Source organism: Micromys minutus, assembly GCF_963924665.1.
Source record: "Micromys minutus genome assembly, chromosome: 4".
Classification (NCBI taxonomy): Eukaryota; Metazoa; Chordata; class Mammalia; order Rodentia; family Muridae; genus Micromys; species Micromys minutus.
Genome location: NC_137973.1, coordinates 36088835 through 36111682, shown reverse-complemented (window position 1 = coordinate 36111682; position 22848 = coordinate 36088835). Strand labels below are relative to the sequence as shown.

The 22848-nt window shown below is 43.2% G+C and overlaps 1 protein-coding gene across 1 annotated transcript in view; it reads left to right on the top strand.

Annotated features, from left to right (window-relative positions):
* Positions 1-18766, top strand: part of SLC22A15 (solute carrier family 22 member 15) — a gene marked incomplete at its 5' end in the record, with an annotated part of 61232 nt that extends 42466 nt beyond the window's left edge. The window contains 4 exons of the mRNA XM_080916402.1: positions 14020-14140; positions 15626-15698; positions 17604-17792; positions 18083-18766. Of these exons, the coding sequence (XP_080772528.1) occupies positions 14020-14140; positions 15626-15698; positions 17604-17792; positions 18083-18172 (473 nt within the window). The 3' untranslated portion in view covers positions 18173-18766. The remainder of the gene's footprint in view (positions 1-14019; positions 14141-15625; positions 15699-17603; positions 17793-18082) is intronic.
* Between the last annotated feature and the right edge of the window lie 4082 nt (positions 18767-22848).

Genomic DNA, 22848 nt, shown 5'->3' with positions numbered 1-22848 from the left:
CAGAAAATGCTATCCTCAGCTTTATATGCACATGGGGCCATGAGTCTCTCCATGTGAATTCATTGGTTGGTATTTTAGTCCCTGGAAGTTGTGGTGGGTTTGGTTAGTTGATAATTTTGTTCTTCCCATGGGGTTGCAGACCATTTCAGCTCCTTCAGTCCTTTCTCTAGCTCCTTCATTGGGGTTCTCTGTTCAGTCAAATGTTTAGCTGCAAGCATCCTCCTCTGTATCAGTAAGGCTCTAGCAGAACCTCTGAGGAGGCATCCATATCATGTTCTTGTCAGTAAGTGCTACTTGGCATCAGCAATAGTTGCTTGGGTTTGGTGGCTGCATATGGGGTAGATCTCCTGGTGGGGCTGTCTCTGGATGATCTTTTCTCCAATCCTTGCTCCTCTATTTGTCCCTTTATTTCCTCCCTTGAGTGTTTTGTTCTTTCTTCTAAGAAGAACTGAGGCATCTACCTTCTGAAATTCCTTCTCTTTGAGCTTCATAAGCTATGTGAATTGCTTCTTGGGTATTCAACTTGTTGGGTTAGTATCCGCTTATCAGTGAGTACATACCATGAGTGTTCTTTTGTGACTCGGTTATCTCACTCAGAATGATAGCTTCAAGTACCATCCATTTGCCTAGGAATTTTATTGTTTTTAATAGCTGAGTAGTATTCTATTGTGTATACCATAATTTCTGTATCCATTCCTCTGTTGATGGACATCTGGGTTCTTTCCAACTTCTGGCAATAAGGCTGCTATGAACATGGTGGAGCATGTGTCCTTGTTACATGTTGGAGCTTCTTTTGGGTATATGCCCAGGAGTGGTATAGCTGTGTCCTCAGATAGTACTATGTGCAGTTTTCTGAGGAATCGGCAGACTGATTTCCAGAGTGGTTGTACCAGTTTACAATCTCACCAAAAGTGGAGGAGTGTTCCTTTTTCTCTACATCCTCGCCAGCATCTGCTGTCACCTGAGTTTTTGATCTTAGTCATTCTGACTGGTGTGAGGTGGAATCTTAGAGTTGTTTTGATTTGCATTTCCCTGATGACTAGAGATGTTGAGCATTTGTTTAGGTGCTTCTCAACCATTTTATATTCCTCAGTTGAGAATTCTTTGTTTAGCTCTGTACCCCATCTTTAATAGGATTATTTGATTCTCTAGCATTTAACTTCTTGAGTTCTTTGTATATATTGGATACTAGCCCTCTATCAGATGTAGGGTTGATAAAGATTCTTTCCCAATTTGTTGACTGCTGCTTTCTCTTCTTAACAGTCCTTAGCCTTACAGAAGCTTTGCAATTTCATGAGGTCTCATTTGTTGATTCTTGATCTTAGAGCATAAGCCATTGATGTTCTGTTTAGGAAAATTTCCCCTCTGCCTATGTGTTCTAAGCTCTTCCCCACATTCTATTCTATTAGTTTCAGTGTAACTTGTTTTATGTGGAGGTCTTTGATCCACTTGGACTTGAGCTTTGTACAAAGAGATAAGAAAGGATTGGTTTGTATTTTTCTGAATGCTGACTGCCAGTTGAACTAGCACCATTTGTTGAAGAAGCTGTCCTATTTCCTTTGATTGTTTTTAGCTCCTTTGTCAAAGATCAAGTAACCATAGGTGAGTGGGTTCATTTCTGGGTCTTCAATTCTATTCCTGCCTGTTTCTGTACCAGTACCATGCTGTTTTTATCACTATTGCTCTGTAATAAAGCTTGAGGTCAGGGATGGTGATTTCCCCAGAAGTTTTTTTTGTTTGTTTGTTTTGTTTATGGGTTTTTTTTTGTTGTTGTTGAAAATAGTTTTTGCTATTCTAGCTATCCTGGGTTTTTTATTATTCCAAATGAATCTGAAAATTGTTCTTTCTAACTCTATGAAGAATTGAGTTGAAATTTTTATGGGGATTGCACTGAATCTGTAGATTGCCTTAGGCAAGATGGCCATTTTTACAATGTTGATCCTGCCAGTCCATAAGCATGGGAGATCTTTCCATGAGGTCTTCTTGAATTTCTTTCTTCAGAAATTTAAAATTCTTGTCATACAGATTCTTCACTTGCTTGGTCAGGGTCACCCCAAGGTATTTTATATTTTTTGTGACTATTGTGAACGGTGTCAATTTTCTAATTTCTTTCTCAATCTGTTTGTCCTTAGAGTAGAGGAAGGATACTGATTTGTTTGAGTTAATTTTATATCCAGCAACTTTGCTAAAGTTGTTTATCAACTGTAAAAGTTCTCTGATGAAATTCTTGGAGTCACTTAAGTATACTATCTTATCATCTGCAAATGGTAATATTTTGAATTCTTCCTTTCCAATTTGTATTCCTTTGACCTTTTTGCTCTCTGATTTCTCTGGCTAGTATTTCCAGTACTATGTTGAATAGATAGGGGGAGAGTGGGCAGTTTTGTCTAGTCCCTCATTTTAGTGGGATTGCTTCCAGGTTCTCACCATTTAGTTTGATGTTGGCTACTGGTTTGTATATTGCTTTTACTATATTTAAGTATGAGCCTTGAATTCCTGATCTTTCCAAGACTTTTAACATGAAGGAGTGTTGAAATTTTAGCAAATGCTTTCTCAGCATCTAAAGAGATGATCATGTGGGTTTTTTCTTTGAATTTGTCTATATAGTGGATGACATTGATGGATTTCCGTATATTGAACCATCTCACATCACTGGAATGAAGCCTACTTAATCATGGTGAATGCTGGTTTTGATGTGTTCTAGGATTCAGTTTGCAAAAATTTTACTGAGTATTTTTACATCAATGTTTATGAGCGAAATTGGTCTAAACTTCTCTTTCTTTGTAGGGTAGGATCTTTGTGTGGTTTAGGAATGAGCATAATTGTGGCTTCGAAGAATGAGTTGGGTAGTGCTCCCTCTGTTTCTATTTTGTGGAACAGTTTGGAGAGTTTTGGTATTAGGTCTTCTATGAAGGTTTGATAGAATTCTGCATTAAACCCATCAGGTCCTGGGCATTTGGGGGGGGGGGGTTGGGAGGCTTTTGATAACTGCTTCTATTTATTTAGTTGTTATGGGGCTGTTTAGATGGTTTATCTGATCCTGATTTAACTTTGGTACCTGGTATCTGTCTAGAAAATTGTCCATTTCTTCTAGATTTTCCAGTTTTGTTGAGTATAGGCTTTTGTAGTAGGATCTGATGATATCCGCAATTTCAGTTATTATCTCTCCCCTTTCATTTCTGATTTTGTCAATTTGGATACTCTCTCTGTGCCCTCTAGTTAGTCTGGCTAAGGGTTTATCAATCTTGTTGATTTTCTCAAAGAACTAGCCCTTGGTTTTGTTGATTCTTTTTATACTTCTTTTTGTTTTCACGGAAACTAGAGAATTCAGGATGCTTGCCCATTTCTTATCCTATACCAGTGCCAGCTTCTCTTTTTGTTTGTCTAAGGCAAGAGATAACGGGCTTCTAACTGCTTTATGCTTTATGCTCAGCAGAGCTTGTTTTGTGCAGACAACTTGGAGATGTAGTTTTCTACCATGACTGTCATATTTGTGCCTCACATTGGAGAACAAAACTTTTTGACATACTGCCATAAACATTTTCTGTGCCTCATCCCATTCTGGAAGCCAAGGCCAAGGGATATCTCTTTTCTCTCTTACTTCCTTGCACATTCAGGCAGCTCACCCCTGGGACTCTGCACTTGACTTTTCCTTAACATTGACTCCACTGTAAAAAAGCAAAACAAAAATCCAAGATGAACACACATGAGCAATGTCCTAACCAGATCAGCTGGCCCTCTATCCCCATCTGTCCTAAGAGCTATGGAACCCTCTGCGGATTGTGCCCCTTGATGAACATGCTCAAGATACAGTGAAGCAATGCTTTCCACAGCCTTGGGGAATAAGCATACCATAGCAGTTATGCTTGGAAAAGGTGGACAGCCTGACAAATTTGAACAATTTCCCAGGAAAGAAATTCTGCAGTGTACCTTAGTAAACGATTTCTGTTTTTAATAACCATGACTACTAGAACAATCCTCTTTCACTACGACTGAGTCTATTTCCCCTCGTGTGATTCATCACTAAAGACAGAGAACAGATGGCCAACTTTTTGTGCATAACCCTTTCTCTTCTTTCTGGAATCCTCTCTAAGCTTAATAGAAAGTCTTCAAACTATTTATAGTTACTCTTTAAGATGTTTTGTTTTGTTTCTTTTAAATCTATTTTTCAGAGTTTCAAACTATAGGTTATGAAAGATCTGATTAGTATGTAATAAGAAATAAACCTTGCAGTTTCTATTAACAGCTCATGTGAGCTTGAAGACTGTTTCCCACTGTGCTCCTGCTCATTTCCTACTGTGTTCCTGCTCATTTCTCCTGTGCTTCTGCTCATTTCCCTATTGTGCTCCTGCTCATTTTCTACTGTGCTCCTGCTCATTTCTCCACCGTGCTCCTGCTCATTTCTCCACCATGCTCCTGCTCATTTCCCCACTGTGCTCCTGCTCATTTCTCCTGTGCTTCTGCTCATTTCCCTACTGTGTTCCTGCTCATTTCTCCACCATGCTCCTGCTCATTTTCCTACTGTGCTCCTGCTCATTTTCTACTGTGCTCCTGCTCATTTTCTACTGTGCTCCTGCTCATTTCTCCACCGTGCTCCTGCTCATTTCCCTACTGTGCTCATGCTCATTTTCTCCTGTGCTTCTGCTCATTTCTCCACCGTGCTCCTGCTCATTTCCCTACTGTGCTCCTGCTCATTTCTCCTGTGCTTCTGCTCATTTCCCTGCTGTGTTCCTGCTCATTTCTCCACCGTGCTCCTGCTCATTTCTCCGCCGTGCTCCTGCTCATTTTCCTACTGTGCTCCCACTCGTTTCTCTACCACGCTCCTGCTCATTTCCCCGCTTTTCTTTACCTAACATTTCACACCTGCACTCTCTCTTTTCTGCCAACTCAGGTGCCCTTTACCCACTGGCTTCTTTTTAGCATCTGCTTATGGTTGTGGTTCTGGGGTGTTTGTGAATACTGTTAACAATATATCTCTAGGAGACACAGAAAACAAGCTAAAAACCAAATGTTTAGTATCTTGCAGCCTGTGATTATAAGTTGAATATCCCTAATCCAAAAAGCTGAAATCTAAAATGTTCCAAAATCCAAAACCTTTCAGCACTGAGAGAGAGAAGCTTCCTATTCACGCGTTTCCTTCCTGGTTAGCCTCCCGGTGTGCTCTCCTCACTTACTCATTTTTTAAAACAGATTGGTCAGCACACATTTTACTTGGTCTGTAGTCTTGCTTAGAGGAGGGTCCTAATTAATCTTACAATATAAATTGCCATTTGGAGTGTTGACTAAGTGCTGGATTCTGTCCATATACAGAAGGTCACTATGTGTCACCACATAGGGAAACTCAGGTAGAGTGTTTACGGCGAGGGGTTGGAATTCCATCCCTGACTCACAGCACAGCCTATGCTCTCGGGGAGATGTACCGACCTCCATGATTTCAGCAGTGAAGCTGTGGTGTCTGAGCATTACCACTGTGTGATTACGGCCAGGTCTTAACTCTCCAGTGGCAGGCCTGGTGGGGATTAGCCATGGTTTAAAAGACTGACCTCAGGGTGGCACTGACCACTGTAGGTGAGGCTCACAGCAGCTGTAGCCTCTCTGGAAGATGTGAGCATGTGCCAAATCAGCAACATTGAAGTTGGAGATTATGTGCTCTGACTGCCCAGAGTCACCAGCATGTGCCATCTCCTTCCTCAGAGTCATCTGCCCATCTCTGTCCCAACTTCTCCGGCATCTATAAATACAAGGTCCTGCCTGTAACCTAGGCCCACTTCCTGTCCTGGCCTCAGACAGCTTGAAATCTAATGAGCATCAGTGCAACAGGAGACCTGACAAGCGCTTGGACTTTTAGCCATGATAGGAAGAGAGCAGCTGTCTTCCCACTTTGAAATAGAAAACCTATTCTTAAAAAACTAAAAATATACGGCAAAAATGTTCATATTTAGTCATTGGACAATAGGCTACATATGCCAATGCTCCCCAAGAGAAGGACTCCAAACAAAGACAGGCTCCAAGAGGGTCCTTGCTCAGGGTCAGTCAGAGAATCAAAGAACTAGCTATTTAGCATGTCTACAAGTTCCTAGGCAAAAAAAAAAAAAAAAAAAAAAATGAGAAATAGATATTAAAGTGGCTGAATGTTTCTGGGCAAAAATATTGAGAGGAGTAGAAAACACAGAGAAAGACCTCCAGAGGTCTTCAGAAAGATCCCCCGGGCTCTGTGCACGCAGTGGAGGATACTTGTGAGGACAAAAGGAAACTACTAGACAAGAGTCAGATGGAGTGACATGAGTGGGGAGGACTGCCAGGCGAGTGAGAAGGATCATGAGATAGGCTGGGTAGAATCACCAGGTATGAGTAGGGAAGACCGTGAGAGGGAGCTGAGGAGGACCAGTAGACAAGAGTGGGGAAGATCATAAGCTTGGTCTGGGAGGACCACCAGACAGAAACGGGGAGAACAATGAAATGGAATTGCAAAGAACCACCAAATAGGAGTGGAGGAAATCATCAGGCAGTAGCACATAGAGCCATCACTGGAACCCAGGGTCATGAGTGCTTTGCGCATGCTTTAGCTAGACACTAATCATTAGAGAAGACCAAAAGTAAGCGACCTAAGTGAAGCGACCTAAGTGAAAGGCTGTTTGCCAAAATGCTTAACACAAACACTTCAGGATCAACTGATTCTGAGTAACTGAGCTGCATCATAGGGCAAAGTCACTAAGGGAGCCCACCACCCAACCAAGGATCAGTCATGCATAGATTTCAGTCAATTTCCAGGCATCCATATAAGCAGGAGAAAACCTCCTGACAAGGAGAGTAATCAGCAGAAACAACCCCGGGATGCATGAGTGATGGACCAGGAAGCCAGGACATCTAAGCAGCGACTGTAACGATGCCCATGTGTTCAAGCCACTACCTCGACTGTGCTCCGTGTGCTTAAGCTGACAAGTCCAAGAGACTGTCATGATTGTGTCCCATGTGCCAAAGTAGACAGGAAACATCCTTGGAATGGACAGGAGAATAAATGAAGCCGTAAGGAAGACATGCACAGAACAGCTCAAGAGGAAGCACGCAGCATGCAAAAGCAATAGATGAGCCCAACACCAGACTGGATACCGTGAATTTCAGTCATAGCTAAAATTATAGGAAAACTGCTCACCATAAAATTCAAACAAAGACAAATAAAACTCTAACAGCACAGTGAGCTGCTGGAAAACATCAAGTGGCTTGATATGTAAGTTGGCCCCAGGGAAAGTATTATCTGCAGAAATGATGACTAAGAGCTTCATAAATGGATAAAATTTCTAATACATGTTGGAAGAATGGCCTTTTCGTAACTGTGTAAGGATCTAGTGTGTGTGTGTGTGTGTGTGTGTGTGTGTGTGTGTGTGTGTGTGTGTATGTGTGTGTGTATGTGTGTGTGTGTATGTATGTGTGTGTATGTGTGTGTGTGTATGTGTGTGTGTGTATGTGTGTGTGTATGTATGTGTGTGTATGTATATGTGTGTGTATGTATGTGTGTGTGTATGTATGTGTGTGTATGTATATGTGTGTGTATGTGTGTGTGTGTGTGTGTGTGTGTGTGTGTGTGTGTGTGTGTGTGTTATAAAGCATGCAGAGTCCCAAAGACAAAACTGTGCAGGACTTAGACTTGATCCTGCAATAGCTGACCCAGGGACTGACTGAAAAAGTAGGAGATCCAGACAGAACAAGCACAACCAGCCGATTCATACACACCTTACCCTCGTGCAAGGGAGCATGGCTTCCATTTGAAAAGCCACAGAACCTCTGGTAGGATGCCATAGTCTGGGCCATGAACATAAGCAAGGAGGATAAAAAGTATTGAAGACTTACAAAAATATTGCTTGACCAGAATGAAATTAAACTAGAAATCAGTAACAAAAAGTATCTGGAAAGAAACCCTAAACATTTGAATACTAAACAACACTCTTTTAAAGATACACAGGTCAAATAAAATAACAAAGGAATTACAAGGTATTTCAGTTAAATCATGTTAAATATATTATATCAAAACTCATGTAGAAAATTTGTAAGGCTCAGGTATGAGCATTTATATAATTACCAACACTCAAAAGAACAGATTGATAATCTCAATTTTGTCTCTAGAAGATAAACTCTAAAAAGGGAAAGCCAAGTAAAGCAGAGGGCACGCAGAAGAATGAAGTGATAAATATAAAAGAAAAAAAAAAAGCAAGGAATGAAAACAGAAAAATGATATAGAGAAAATCAAGAAAACCAAAATATTTTTGTTTAGGATCAATTAAAATGAATAAACCTCTAAACTAATTTAAAAAAAAAAATAAGGAGACACGTATCACAGATTTCAGACATGAGGATGGAGCCATCGCTGAAGGGACAGTGGCAATCAGAAAACGTCACAAATATTCCTGCGCTAGTAAATCCAATTTAGGACCAGTCTGTAGAGAAGCGAACTGAGAAAGCTCATGTGAGAGCAAGCAGCCCTTTACTATAGAGAAGTTGAGTGTGAGGTTAGGAACGTTCCCACAGAGATTGCCTAGGTTCTACAAAACACGTAAATAAGAAGAAATTCCAACTCATTTGATTTCCCAGCAGTTCGCGTTATGCCATCAGTTACCCCGAGAACTAAGTCAAACAAAAGCAAACTTTACCTTTCAGATACAAGCAGCCATCAGCGTTATTCACCATATTAAAAAACCCAACACAGGCAGAAAATGTACTTTTTGGAGTTTAGCCTACATCCTCCATAAGAAATATTAGCAGGTATGAGAGGAGATGGGGGTGATATACAAAGGGTCAGGAAGTTGAACAGAGGTGTGTAGCAATGGGGGATGGGAAATTGGAGATAGCCACCAGCAAGTCCCAGATGCCAGGAAAACAAGAGGCTTCCAAGACCCATTGGGGATGAGATTAACTGAAATGTCCAACAAAAGGAGGGAGAACCTGTAGAGACCATATCCAGAGGTTAGGCAAGACCCCTGGTTGGGGGATGGGGTCACCAACTCATTTCCAAGTTTTTAACACAGAATGACTCCCATCTAAAGGAAATAAGGGGCGAAAGTGTGAAGCAGAGATGAAGGAAAGGCCACCCAGAGACTGCCCCATCTGGGGATCCAGCCCATATATAGACACCAAACCCAGACACTATTGCGGATGCAAAAAAGTGCATGCTGACAGGAGCCTGATGTGGCTGTCTCCTGAGAGGCTCTGCCAGAGCATGACAAATACAGAGGCAGATGCTCTCAACCAACCATTGGACTGAGAACTGGGTCCCCAGTGGGGGAGTTAGAGAAAGGACTGAAGGAGTTCGCAACCTCATAAAAACAATACCAACCAACCAGACCCCACCCCTCTGTTCCCAGAGCTCCCAGAGTACACATGGAGGGACCCATGGCTCCAGCCGCATACGTAGCAGAGGATGGCATTGTCTGGTATCAAAAGGAGGAGAGGCCCTTGGTCCTGTCAAGGCTTGATCCCCCAGTGTGGGAATGTCAGGGCAGTGAGGTGGGAATGGATGGGTTGGAGTGGAAGGGTGGGTGGGGGAGCACCCTCGTAGAAGCAGGGGGAGATGGAGGGGATAGGAGGATTCCGGAGGGGAAACCGGGAAAGGAGATAACATATGAAATGTAAATACATAAAATATCAAAAAAGAAAGAAAGAAAGAAAGAGAAAGGAATATTAGCTGCTAGAAGCAGAAGGGAATTTCCTTAACCTGACAGATGAAATCAAGGGAAAGCCTCTAGCAAATGCTGCATTCATCACTGAAAGGTGAATAATATTCACTCTCATCTGGATGCCCATTCTCTATGGAACATGGTCAGAAGCAGACCAGTAACCATGAGAAGAAAGGAAAGGGACTCAAGCTGAGACAGGAAAACAAGCCTGGTGACTTGAGTTCAGCCCTGGAACCATATGGTTAAAGGAGAGAACCAAACCCACAGAGATCTGCTCTCTCTCTCTCTCTCTCTCTCTCTCTCTCTCTCTCTCTCTCTCCACACACACACACACACACACACACAAATCTAAACATTAAAAAATAGAATTAATAAGAATCATGTGACACATAATTTTATTTCTATATATTATTAGCAAATAATCTACTGTGAAGTTAATAGAGCTGTAATAAAATGTTTAAAAATTTTAGATAAGATCTCCATAGCATGTGTAAAGTATAACATAAAACATGGGAGGAGGAACTAAAGAGCACTAGAGAACTGAATTGGCAATAATAATATTCACAAATACGGAGATCACCAAGCTCTTTAAACTTTGTCTCTTACCAAACCTATTCATCTTTACCACGATACCAAGTGTCCAGGAGTACTCTTTTATTGATAGAATAAATTTGTACAAATATGACTATTCGAAGGATTCTAGACTAGCCAAGATAATTTTTATCAAATAAAAAAGTTGTAGAATTTTATCATGTTTAACTTACTATATAGTTATAGTAATGAAGACAGTGCAATATTTGATAGGATAGACCAGGGGGGAGGGGTTGAATTTTAGAAAAGCACTCAGGAGGAGGAGGAGAGACCACCAAGAGTTCAAGGTCATCCTTGGATGCACAGCAAGTTCAGGGACAGCCTGGGCTACCTGTAACCCTGTCTCACCACACAGCAAAACGAAACTAATTGGCTTATGATTATCATTCTGTGAAAGAAGAGAATGACTGAGGTGAAGTTTGCTATTTAGAACCAACAGTTTACTGCTTGAGCTAGGAGTTCAAGGCCAACCTGAGCAGCAGAGGAAACATGAGTCCCCTAAGACAAAACACCCTTAAAGGGAAAAATGTAAAGCACAGACTAGGAGAAAATATCTGTAAGGTATACACACATGGTGAGAGGTTGAATCAAATATAGAGAATGGAATCTTACAACTCAGTAATAAATGGACAAAAAAAGACGTTTGTTCTGATGGCTCCAGAGGGTTCCTGAGAGTCCTGGAAACTCTGTCCTTCAAAGCTGCATTGTGGGAGCTAAGTTATGGCCTTGTGGAGTTTAGCACACGCAAAGAAACAAATGTTATGCAAATCCACTTTTTAAAAACTGTAATTTCATTTTAGTTTTCCCTCTAAATCTCTTCGCCTTCCTCCCCAAACACTTTGACCATTCACTGGGAATGAGTAGGAATGTAGGTCATGAAGGCAGGGGCCCAGCTCGGTGGCTGCAGAGCCTTCCGGAGCACAGCCAGCAGCCGGGCAGCTGCACAAGTAGGAACCTCAACAAAGAAAGCTGTCTGCTGTTGACATAAGCCATCTTAGGGGAGAGGTGGCCTCCCCCTGAAGCAGTGACTGCAGGTGTGTTGGCAGGCACAGAGGAGAGAAGGTTCAGGCAGCAGATGGACTAGCTTTGGCCTGTGGCCAGAGCCAGCCTCCCCAAATGAGCTACTGCTGGAGGTGTCTTCCACCTCACGTGGGAACCCTCTTGCAGCTTTGGACTCTGTCGGAGGTTAGATGAGTGTCTCTGTGTCCTCCATGTGATTTTAAATTTCCAGATGGCAATCTTCTCTCCTGTTAGTAAAGATGTAGGTTGCCTTCATGTGGTTCTGAAAGATGCCACTGTGCAGGGTGTGGGGGAAATCCTTCCCTACCAAAAAAAAAAAAAAAAAAAAAAAAAAAAAATGTCTGCAGTTAAAAGTCAACATACCTCAAGAGCCCATCAATCCAGGGTGCCCAGGATAGCATGTCCTGTTAAAGAAGCAGTCACAGGCATTTACTAGCCACAGAATGAAAGAATAAATGTGTCTACCAATTGCATTTGTGGGATGCTGCAGGGTTACAACAAACTTACCAAAACAACAGTTGTGTTATGGCACTCAGATGCTGTCTGGTGACATTCTATCCTCGGAGTTGGTGGAAGGCCATGGTACATTTACAAGGCTTTACTTTATAGTCAAAAGACATTAGATCAAAGACAGCGGTGGGGAATGGGGGCACTAAAGAAAGCCTGATAATTGGACTATGATCTGTACCATTCTAACTCTCCATAAATACAAAGTTCTAGCTACTCTTTCCGACACATAGAGTCTTCAGCATAGGTGTCTTGCTTGTTTGTATTTGGGGAACTTCGATCGACACAAATAATTACACAGTTTTGTTTTTGATCCATGCTACTCAATACTTTTTTCCTGATTCAGTTTTCTAGAACATAGCGAAGAGGCTCATATTTCCTGATCATTGGTCTAAATGGCGAAGTGAATGATTCAGTTACATTGTTAGTAGAGGAAGTGAGATCAGGGTCCTAGACACATACCTTGGAGCAAATGCTGGGAGGCATGAGCTCTTTCTAGAGAGGCCTTGTAGCTTAACTGTGTATCACTTAAACCAGCCATGGTCATCCCCAAGTATCTTGGCAGTGTTGAATGTAGTCCTACATGTTTAAGATGCCTGTTCATGGTCTCACGACACCGTGTTAAAGTAGATGAACAGGGTTTTGGACTGGATATGTGATATGCCCTCTTAGATTGTCCTAAAGCTGTTTGTATTTTAATGTTAATTCCACTTCCCCAAGAAGGGCTGCCTAGTCACATACTGTTGAGGTGACTTCAACTGAACCTTCCCACTTTAATTAGTAAAATCAAGGAAAGCCAGTGACTAGGCGGGGCGAAGGAGGTGGAGAGGGCTGAGAGGTCCGAGGAGTTCAGACGATAGAGAGTGGAGGTCCTGGCAACATGGAGGTTCCCAAGGACCAGCTAGACTCAGTGAGATTGATTGGCGTTAAAAATGCTATGAACTTTAAGGATTTTATGGGTCTAGTATCTCATATAGAAGGGCAGTTTGTATCTTTGTCTATTTGATGTAATCTTGTTGTGTAGAGGGTTTGTGGATTGAGAGTTGAATATATAAACCTGCATGAAAAGCTATCGGACTGTAGAGTTGTATTCTTCTGGGGTTTCGGGACAGAGGCAGAGAACAGGCGGTAGTAAACCGCCAGGGAAGGGAGTTGAGTGGGCAGGGTTGGGCCGTGGGGGTGACTCAGCAAGGGATGAGGTGCTCGAAGCTCCCTATCAGGGTCGGGCCTGAGGAGTGAGACCTCAGGGCCAATAAAGAGATAAACCTTTTTATTTTTAATATTTACTACAACACCCTCCTCGCTGGCAGCTGAGGTAGCATGAACACACTCTTCCCACCACATTCATGCCAGATGGAGTTCCACTGCCTCTTAGCTCAACAATGATCAACAGTGTGCCCTATCCCACAGGGAATTCTGGGTCAGACAAGAATAAACAGCGCACCAACCTTAGCACAAAATACCTTGAAATACACTTTTGCAAACGGAATGGAAAGTGGGTAACAACAGGAGAGGGCCCGAGACGTGCCGGCCCGTCAGTGGACTGGGAGGCAGAGCCAGTGGTGGTACAGGAGGAACAGCTGTGTCACTGAGATGTTAAGGGAAGAGGGACTCATGAGCCACATTGTCCCAAGGAGGAGACAAGGACTTCTGTTTGGCAGAAGTGTCAATAAGAGAAGCAATTACATCTGAGATGAGACAGTGCTGCTGGCCTTTGGGGACTTTGAGGAGAGGAAGGCAGCCAGCTGGGAGTTAGAAAAGAAGTTCAGTGGCAAGGTTGATGTGACAGGAGACACAGAGAACTTGAGAACTGGTTTCTTCTCAAAAGGAGAAAGTTGCTATTTCGAAGGCAGAAGTGTGTGGATTTTTGAAGAGAAGAGATTCACCGGAGACAGACAACAACTGTAGAGTCCCGGCTAATAAAGGAAAGAGCCATAGGATAATCAATAGTATTTCAGTAAGAATGTGAGACTGGAATGCTTTTATTTTTTTGTGTAACTAGTTTAAGAAATTCAAATCTAATTATCAATTAATAACCCAAGCAGGAAATTGAGGAGGAAAAAAAAAGTTTCTCCAAATTTCTTTCACCTTTTGTTCTCTTCAGAACATTGTCATATCTTCTTTCAAAAGCTTCATGAGACTATCCCTCACCTCAGTGGAATACTTTGGTATTTTAGGTTTTGAACATCCCACAAAAACTGTGGACTTCGCTAATACTGTCTGTCCTCCTCAGACACGGGTGTGTTTGCGGTGGTCAACAGTCATTCCTTGTCCCTGCTGGGGAAGCTGACAATCAGTGCTGCCTTCAACATTGTTTACATCTACACCTCTGAGCTGTATCCCACTGTCATCAGGTAAGGGTCTCCTAGCACTGTGCCCCATTCGTGACGTCCGGGATTTGCTACCTTTGTGCAGGCATGTGTCGGTCATGAGAGCATTTAATCACCCATTGTCTTAGACACTGTTTTATTGCTGTGAGAGAAAACACAACCAAGACAACTCCTATAAAAGAAAGTATTTACTTGGAGGCCTGCTTACAGTTTCAGAGTTGGTTGTTTTAGAGGGGTAGTATATGCAGGCTTGTATAAGAAAGAACATCTTTAATCCTAATATCCCTTCATGCGGACAAGAATAAATCCAGATTCAGGGATTAGGCTGCAGCCTCAGCTCTGCTTCCTGTGCCCTGGGCTGGTCCTTCCTGTGTCCACCCTTTGCCATGTGAAAAGAACCCCTTCTGCTTCCTTAAGCAAGAGGCCTCCAAGTGCCTTCCCCCTGTGGATGTGAAGTCTTTCCCCAGAAACAGCTTGCTTTACTGCTGTCTCCTCATCCTTGCTTCTGCAACCTGTTCAGTAACTTGGGTACCAGACCATCTACCCAGGGACACTTCCCAGGCTAACAGTAGGGCTGAGGCAGAAGTGGAGGGCTGGCCTATCTGGAAGCAGCACCATTCTCTGTTCCCTCACTACCTTTTCTGCCTAAACTGCTCATGTTGTTCTGGGTTGCCTAACAGTATCATTTCCCATTTACACACCAGGCTTACCTGAGTTTAAAAAAAAACAAGCAAAAAAAAAAAAAAGTCAAAGATTTTGGATAAGAAAACCTTGGTTGTGGCTATCTGACCCGATAGAACTAAAGTTCACTACTTCCCATGAGACATGCTCAGATGCTAATTCTGTTCTTCTGACTACTGTGGCTCTTGTTATCCTCTTGTGACTTTAAATGGATAAAAATTACAGCCGTTGGAGATAGCTCTGTGGCTAGGAGCACTGGCTGCGCTTGCAGGTGACCCAGACTCAATTCCCAGCACCCACATGGCAGCTCACAACTGTCTGAAAGTTCAGCCCCAGGGGATCCAACACCTTCTTTCTCATTGCAACGGTCCCTGCATGGACATGGGGCACATACGTACAGTCAAAGCATTTACACACATGAAAGTAAATACATCTTTGTGAAGTCAGTTTCTGCTGACCTAGTGGCCCATGTCTTCAATTTGAAGAGCTTGGGGACAGAGGCAAGAGGATTGGTACAGTTCAAGATCAGCCATAGCAAGACCTTGTTCTTTAAATAACAGTTCCTCTCCTTATCCTCAAGAGTCACATTTCGGGCATTGAGAAGCCTCCTGAGTCTAGTGCTGTCGCACAGGGTGATGTCATTACCAAACTCCTTAGCCTCATAGAAAGCTCTAATGGGGCACTGTACGTTCTCCTTAGGAATTTAGTATGTTGGGCTCATCGTATTCTTTCTACCCAGGCTCTTTAAATTGTCACCCCTCCCCCCCGCCGCGCCAGACGTAATGATTGTATTTATTTAGTTAATTTGGTTTCTCTCCTGCCTTCCAGAAACGTCGGCCTCGGAACGTGCTCCATGTTTTCCCGAGTTGGTGGGATTATTGCCCCCTTCGTTCCCTCCCTGGTTGGTTTGTACCTCCTGTCTCTGTTCTTGGCCCTGGGCTTCAGCACGCATTTGTGCTTTGTGTAGACAGAGGTAATGAGTGAGTTTGGCCAAGAGCAGCCGCACAAATGCCAAGCTTGTGCCCTTCCAACACAGAGCCCCGTACTCTGTCAGGGTGGATGGACCGAGCCATTTCCCCCGGGTATGTCTGACTTTTTGTTCCCCTGGACTCACTGGAGGGTCTGTGATACCAGCATTCCCCTTCCCGCCAACATTCAGAAGTCACTTAATGTGCACAGTCTTCTGTGGAGTGCTGGGCTCTACGCTAAGTACTTCGCACACGTTACTGAATGTAGCCTTCATAGTCGCTGTAAGAGGTAGGCATTGTCACCAGCTCTTTAGATGGGAAGTGTTTAGAAGCAGGTTAAACGTGTGCTCACTGCTGGGGGAATAACAGAAAGCCAAAGACACCGAGCAGCACACATGCCCTGACCTCTTTGGCATTTTTTAAATTCCGTAGCTCAAAACCAGAGTGTGGATCAGGAAAACAAATGGCCCCTTTAAAACTCCTCAGGTCTTAAATGTTCAGTCCAGTGAAAGCCCTAGGGGCCCCTGCAGGTCTCTCATGGATTTTGTCAGACATGAATAGTAGATCTGAGAAAAGGGGTCCTGCAGATACCCCAAGTCCTGTTTGTGAGGCTGACAAGCTATTACAGACCCAGCTTTCATGATAAAGGTTGTCTTTAAAATAACAGACTGTCTCAACCCTGGGACAATAGAAGTCTTAACTGATAGACAGTTATGAGATCAGGCAGGGGCTTGAACTCAGAGTCAGACATGTGGTAACCATGATATTGTATTTTCTGAGAGTCAGACTGCCCCTTCGTTATTCAGTGTCCTTGGGAAGGGTCCAGGACATTTCCCCAAGTAAACTAAGAAAGACACTGAATCCTAGAACGTTTATAAAGGAGACTGAAGAGAAGGCTCAATGGTTTAGAACACAGCTGTTGTTGCAGAGAAGCCAAGTTTGATCCCTGTACCCAAGACAGGCAGCTTGTGACCTCCTATAACTTCAGGGGCTCCACCACTGTCATGGGCACCAGCACATCCGTGCACACACATGCACATAGTTAAACATCCTGAAATAGTTTTAGAGTATCATATCATGAAATATTATTATTACATAATAAAATATCATTCGAATATTACTTATACTGTGGTTTTGACACTGCCTTTAGGGACTTTTCTAGAGGATCTTGACAAGAACTACCCTAAATGATAGAGCCAGCCCACTGTGGTCAGGAGCCTGTGCGCTGAGAGAAATCATTGACTTTCTCTGGGGGGTAACCTTTGAATCTGAAGTGGTTGCTAGCGGCAACATATTCAACTCAAATAGTTTACGAACTCTGTGTGCCATGGGGCTTTTTTCTTTGGGTTTCTACTCTTTTAATCTCGGGTCTCTCGATGATGTCATTATAACACATTTGACCACTGCAAAGTTTATTGTCGGTAGATGGCCCGGGGTAGTCGTCAAATGAAGAGAACGTGGAGATCCGTGTGGAGCAGACTTTTCCCTCAGGTGGAAGCTGGACTGAGGAGTTCCTGTGAGCTCTATCGACGTGAGCCTGCCATGCTCACAGATAGCCATGGCCATGACTTGCCTGGCATGGTTGACCCAAGACTTCTAGTCCATGTTTTCATCTAGCCCCTTGGCTCACTCAGACCCATCTCTGTGTGCCTGAGGAAACATTCTGTGACTTCCGTGGATAATTGTCTTAGAGCAAAGAAATCATGGTGTGTGGTGTTCTTGTGGGAAGGTGCTGACTCAACTATACACCTGGCAGTTCTTGGTCACAGGACTATTGACATGATCTGCTGAGAGGCTGATGGGTTTGTTTGATTTTGCTCCACTTCCTGTCCCCACAGAAGGACGTGCAGTGGTCCCTGCCCTTCATCGTGTTTGGAGCCACAGGCCTAACCTCAGGCCTCCTGAGCCTGCTATTGCCAGAGACTCTGAACAGCCCTTTGCTGGAGACATTTTCTGACCTTCAAATGTACTCATATAGGAGATTAAGAGAGGAAGCACTGTCTCTACAGACCTTGGATCCTCCACAGGTATAGAGACACATGCTGTAACCATCTAGGTGCCCTGGGGTTTGATCCCCAGAACCATCTAAAATGGGAGTGTGGTGCACCCCTGTAAACCCCATTGAGAGGTAGAGATAGAAAGATTAGAAACTGATCTCAGCTACTTAGCAAATTGGAGGCTAACTTGGTCTGCGTGGGTCCCTGTCTCAAAACAACAGCAAAATTTCCCCGTGAGTGGCTGGGTGGTAATTCTCACTTAGGTCTGTCATGGCATCATGACAAGATCACCTTCTACAAGATCTCCTTTGCCATTGCAGCCCTCAGACAAGGCCAGCAGCTTGGGGAGCGAGAGTGAGGAAGAGGAAGAGTTCTACGATGCAGATGAGGAGACGCAGATGATAAAGTGAAGAGCCCACATTCCTGCCCAGAAGCAAAGCCCCATCATCCTTAGGGCCTCGTCTAGCTTCAGCACCAGAGACGCACTCGGCCCACAGTGACACTTTCCAGACAGAAGAGGCGGTTGGAGGAGAGATTCCACAAGGGAGAGTCCTTGCTGACTTGTTCAGGACTGAGGCTGAGCTCGGCGCCATGCCTCTCTGGCTGCACAGCTCAGATCCGCCTCGTAGGACTTGTGACTCACGCTGCTTCCCTTCCTCGGGCACCTAAGAGCTGGTGTGTGAAACTGCTCACACTTTTACTAGAGTTAGCCAGACCGTCCCGAGATGTCATCTCCCTAAGAAAGCTTCACGCCATCCTTGTCACTTGCTTCTCCCCACCAGAAACCTTCTGGTGCAGGCTGATGTGGACAGAGCTCCCAGCTTCCCCTGGGCTCATCAGCTGGTTCCCAGCTCACTGGTTTGCCAGGCAGCTTGTGCCTTTAGTGTGAGGTCATTCACTAACATACGCCAGAATCAGCAGAGCAGTTATCTGTCATCAGAGGATGGGCCGAGGCACTGAAGCTCCCTTTGACACTTCTGTTGTGCGATTTTTCCAGTCCCCACGTAGAAGCATTTGAGGAATTTTTTTTTTTTTTTTTTTTTTTTTTTTTTTTTTTTTTTTTTTTTTTGTGAGATTCTAGTCATCAGCAATAACTTCAAAATCATGCCCAGTCAACAACGGAACTTTGCAGACTGAGGGTGGTCAGCGAGTGACACGCTAAGCACTTTTTAAACGACTTGAGGGTGAAGATCCTCTTTTCAGTGTGGTCAGGGTGCAATGGGGGATTTGCACAGCACATCAGGGCTGGAACCCTGCTCAACATCCGCCTCTACTGTTATTTAAAAGGGATGGTGGGTTTGGTTTTTTTTTTTTTTTTTTTTTTTTTTTTTAAAGAAAATGGTGAGTTTTCATTAAGTGCTTCCATGGATTTCCAAATGAATCAAAAATCACACTTAATACCTGTTTCTCACAAAAAAATGAACACTCTCAAATAAGCATCTAAGCCAGGAATCCACATGTGGGCAATCGATTAGTGAACGCTAATCTCTTGGGAGTAGAAAACACACAAATGTGAAGGAAAGGTGCTCTGGAGATGCCCCTGGAAACTGTGCCAGCCTCCAAATCCGTTCCTGGACTCCTCCATGTTGTCTCAGTTTCTACTGTATCCATCTGCTCCTTTGTTAAGTCATTTTTCCTTTGTGTCCTCGGTTATGCGGGAGCCGTTTCTATGGAGAACACGAGCTGGCCGGGACGCCGTGAGGACCCTACTCCTGTGTCTAGCTATCAGGAAGATTATGGAACTCCCTGCAGCATTGCATCTGCAGATTTCAGTAAACGGTGTCCCGCACTCCAAAGTACAAAGTCCTGCTGCTCTCCTCTCTGGGAAATGGAGGTCAGCTCTCCTTAGGAGAGGAGCAAAAGGGCTTCCAGAAACTCTTGGTTCTTGTCGAATAAAGCGTCTACAATAAAGCAGTAAATTTTTATTGGTTTGATCTTTTTATATAATATAACCTGTATTGTTATTTTTAATTATATCCTGACACAGGCTTGCTTCTCACCTCAATGGTTTATGTTCCAAAACAAAAGATACACACACAGCCTTTATATTTTAATATGCTTTAAGCGGCACAATAGCTAGACAGCAGCTGAGCCTCCATATTGTTAGGATCTACCTCCCACCGATAGTTCCGAGTTACTACTTACTAATTTCTGTGTTCCATCTTGACTGCTTCTGACCCAGCCCCTTTACATGACAGCTCCGCCTTTCTGTCCTGCACTCGTAGGCATGGCTTCTCTCTTTCCTTCCTCCTTGAGGTTCCAAGCCCTGGAAACCTAAAACACCCTCTCTCTCTTCTCCCCAACTATTGGCTGCTGGCATCTTTGTTTACCAATCAGAAGTAACTGAGGGTAGTCTCCTATAAGCTACATGTAGACCCCTCTGTAAACAATTTTGGGGATACAATTAATATTAGACTACAAAGAGTGACAATAACCCATTAGAGAAAATTTGATATTAGAAGTGGAAAATGTACATATCAGTCTAGGCACAGAAAAAGCAGTGCCACGGCTTAGCTTCTGGTGTATTCATTCCCTGCTGCTGTTGAAGTTCCTCCTGCTCCTGGCTAAGTAAGTGACAGTCCAGGTAATTCCCAGCTAAGAGGTAAAAGGACAAACCCCAGTGTGAATTATGTGCCATGTAATAAGGCCAGGTTGGCTGTCAGCTGCTCTTGTTGGATAAATTATTACATTTTCCTTTTCCCTGGGTAGTCCTCTAAGCACAGTTTTAATAATTATTTCTCTGCCTTTGTAAAGATGGACTTTATTACCTATGATGGCTGTTAATGAATATTGATAGTACAAAGCCACAGAAATCTTACTTGTTAGGTAGCGTATTTTGCTTGTATAGATAGTTCATAAAGAACACCTTTAAGAAACAGTGAGGATCTACCTAAAAATAGCCATGATACATGGAAACCAGTGTATAAATAAACACCTGGAGTTTAAATAAGAATTTCCCCTCTGAGCTGACAAGAGTCATACCTAACAAGAAGTCCAACCCCAGGCTGAGAATACCTCTCTCCAGTTGTTGGTCAGGGTTGTCTAGAAGACCCACAGAACCTTATAGGCTATTGCTCTCGGCCCTGGTTACCTTCCAGAGTGGAAGATAAGGCCCTGTTGATTTCTTTCAGGCAGTATTACTAGAGATGTTAATGGTTAGTGGCAATGATGATTAAAATAACATTTTATATAAGCCAGAAATGATGTTGAAATTCACATGGGAAAGTGAAGAATTTTTTTAAAAATTAGTTAAGACATTCTTTAAAAAAAAAAACAGTAAACAACTGGACTTCCAAGATATCAAAATTATTAATTGTAATCTTGATCAAAAAAGATAAGTAGCACCAAAAAAAAAAAAAAAAAAGATTCCAGAAAAATTAGTCAGACTACCAAATATTGAAACTTGAAGTAAAAGAATTTACTAATGTCATGATAAAAGCATAAAATTGCTCAACTGGATTTTTAGCAAGTCAGGTTGAAAATATGCATATTCTATAATCACGGAATAATTTTTCTGTCAGTTTTTTTTAGTATAACATTGTAAGGCCTAATTTTGAACAATGGCAGACAACATATTGGAAATGTACACGTATGTAGGGATCTAGCTGTCCCTTCAGAAGAGGGAGCCTTCAGAATGGCTGAAGCTGTTCTGTTCTTGGCAGGCATGTTTATACCAGACGCTCGTTGCTTCTGGGAGTCACTTTTATTATTACGGACACCATTTAGCATGTGTGGATGCTAGCGTGCCTCCATTGTGCGTCAGGCACCAGCCCCATGGATCTGAATATAGAAGAGGCACTCGATACTGCCTACTACTGGAGGGCATCGGGCATACAACTCGTCACACAGAGCCCTAATACCCTGAGGTTGTCATCAATACCCTGAGGACGATTCTAGAAAGAAAAAAAAAAAAAAAAACATTAACCATGGTCACCAAATGTTTTAAAGCCTCACATGCCATGCCCACTTCCTAAAGAATGCACACTATCAGAACAGTGACCCCCAGATGGATTGGTATGTCTATAACATGCTTCTTCCAAAGCAGCACATAGAACAGAATTTCGATTCTGAAGTTCCCGGAAATTATCCCGGAAATCGGCGCTCTGATTGTAGTGCTCTGGAAGAGACGCTGCAGTCAAGGAGAGGATGGAGTATCATTTGCTTGTGTAGAGAGGGTGGTGCAGAAAAGTGGTTTAAAAGTGCCTGTCAAGCTACTTGTCCATAAAGATGACTTCTAAGGGCTTAGTAGCTTTCAGGCATGATGTGGAGGTGTACGTGTGAAGGGTGGAGGCGGTATCTGTCTCCTGCTACAACTGGATGGAGCTAGTTAGCACTGTGTTCAGACTGTGTTCAGACATGATGGCTTTGAAGATCAAAATACAGTAAGAGTCTTCAAACTCCTTCAGAAATGAAGATGTCTGCCCACAGGACTTTCTTCCTGATTCTCTGCTGAAAGGTTCCTTCCTTCTCTCTGGTAGCTAGCTCCCTGAAGCTGCTGTATTCCTTGGCTCTGATGTCATCATTCCTGATCAATGATGAGCCCGTTTCTCCCTCTGATCTCCTGCCTCCCTCAAAACCTGGCTCCTGGGTAATCCAGCCCAAGAATTCGATCTAATCTTCCCTTCCAAAGGCCTTAACCCTAATCTTAACCCTAACCTTAAACCTAAAGTGCAGAAGTATTGCTTGCAGTAAAAGAAAAGGCAGCTTCTGGGGACTGGAATGTGAATGACTTTAGCCTATCACCTCTTGAAATATGTGTCATTAAGACATCAAGCAGACAGAATCTCTGGATCAACTATTATTGATCTAGTAGTTCAACACATTGCAAATTCAATGGAATGATTAATTGTCCAGAGAAGGCAGACAGAAACCATGGATGGCAGCCATAATCTCTGAGTATTGATCTTCTCTACCTGTGTGGATGAACCATGGTCTCCACTGAGAGCCAGTATGGCTGTTGTTTGAAGGAAGAAGCTGAGTTGCTCACAAACACCGTTGTAGCTAACAAGTCTTGATTTCTGAGTTTCATTTGCTGTACTTTTTTTGTTGTGTTGGTGCTGGGGCTTGAACCCAGCACCTCTTGCAA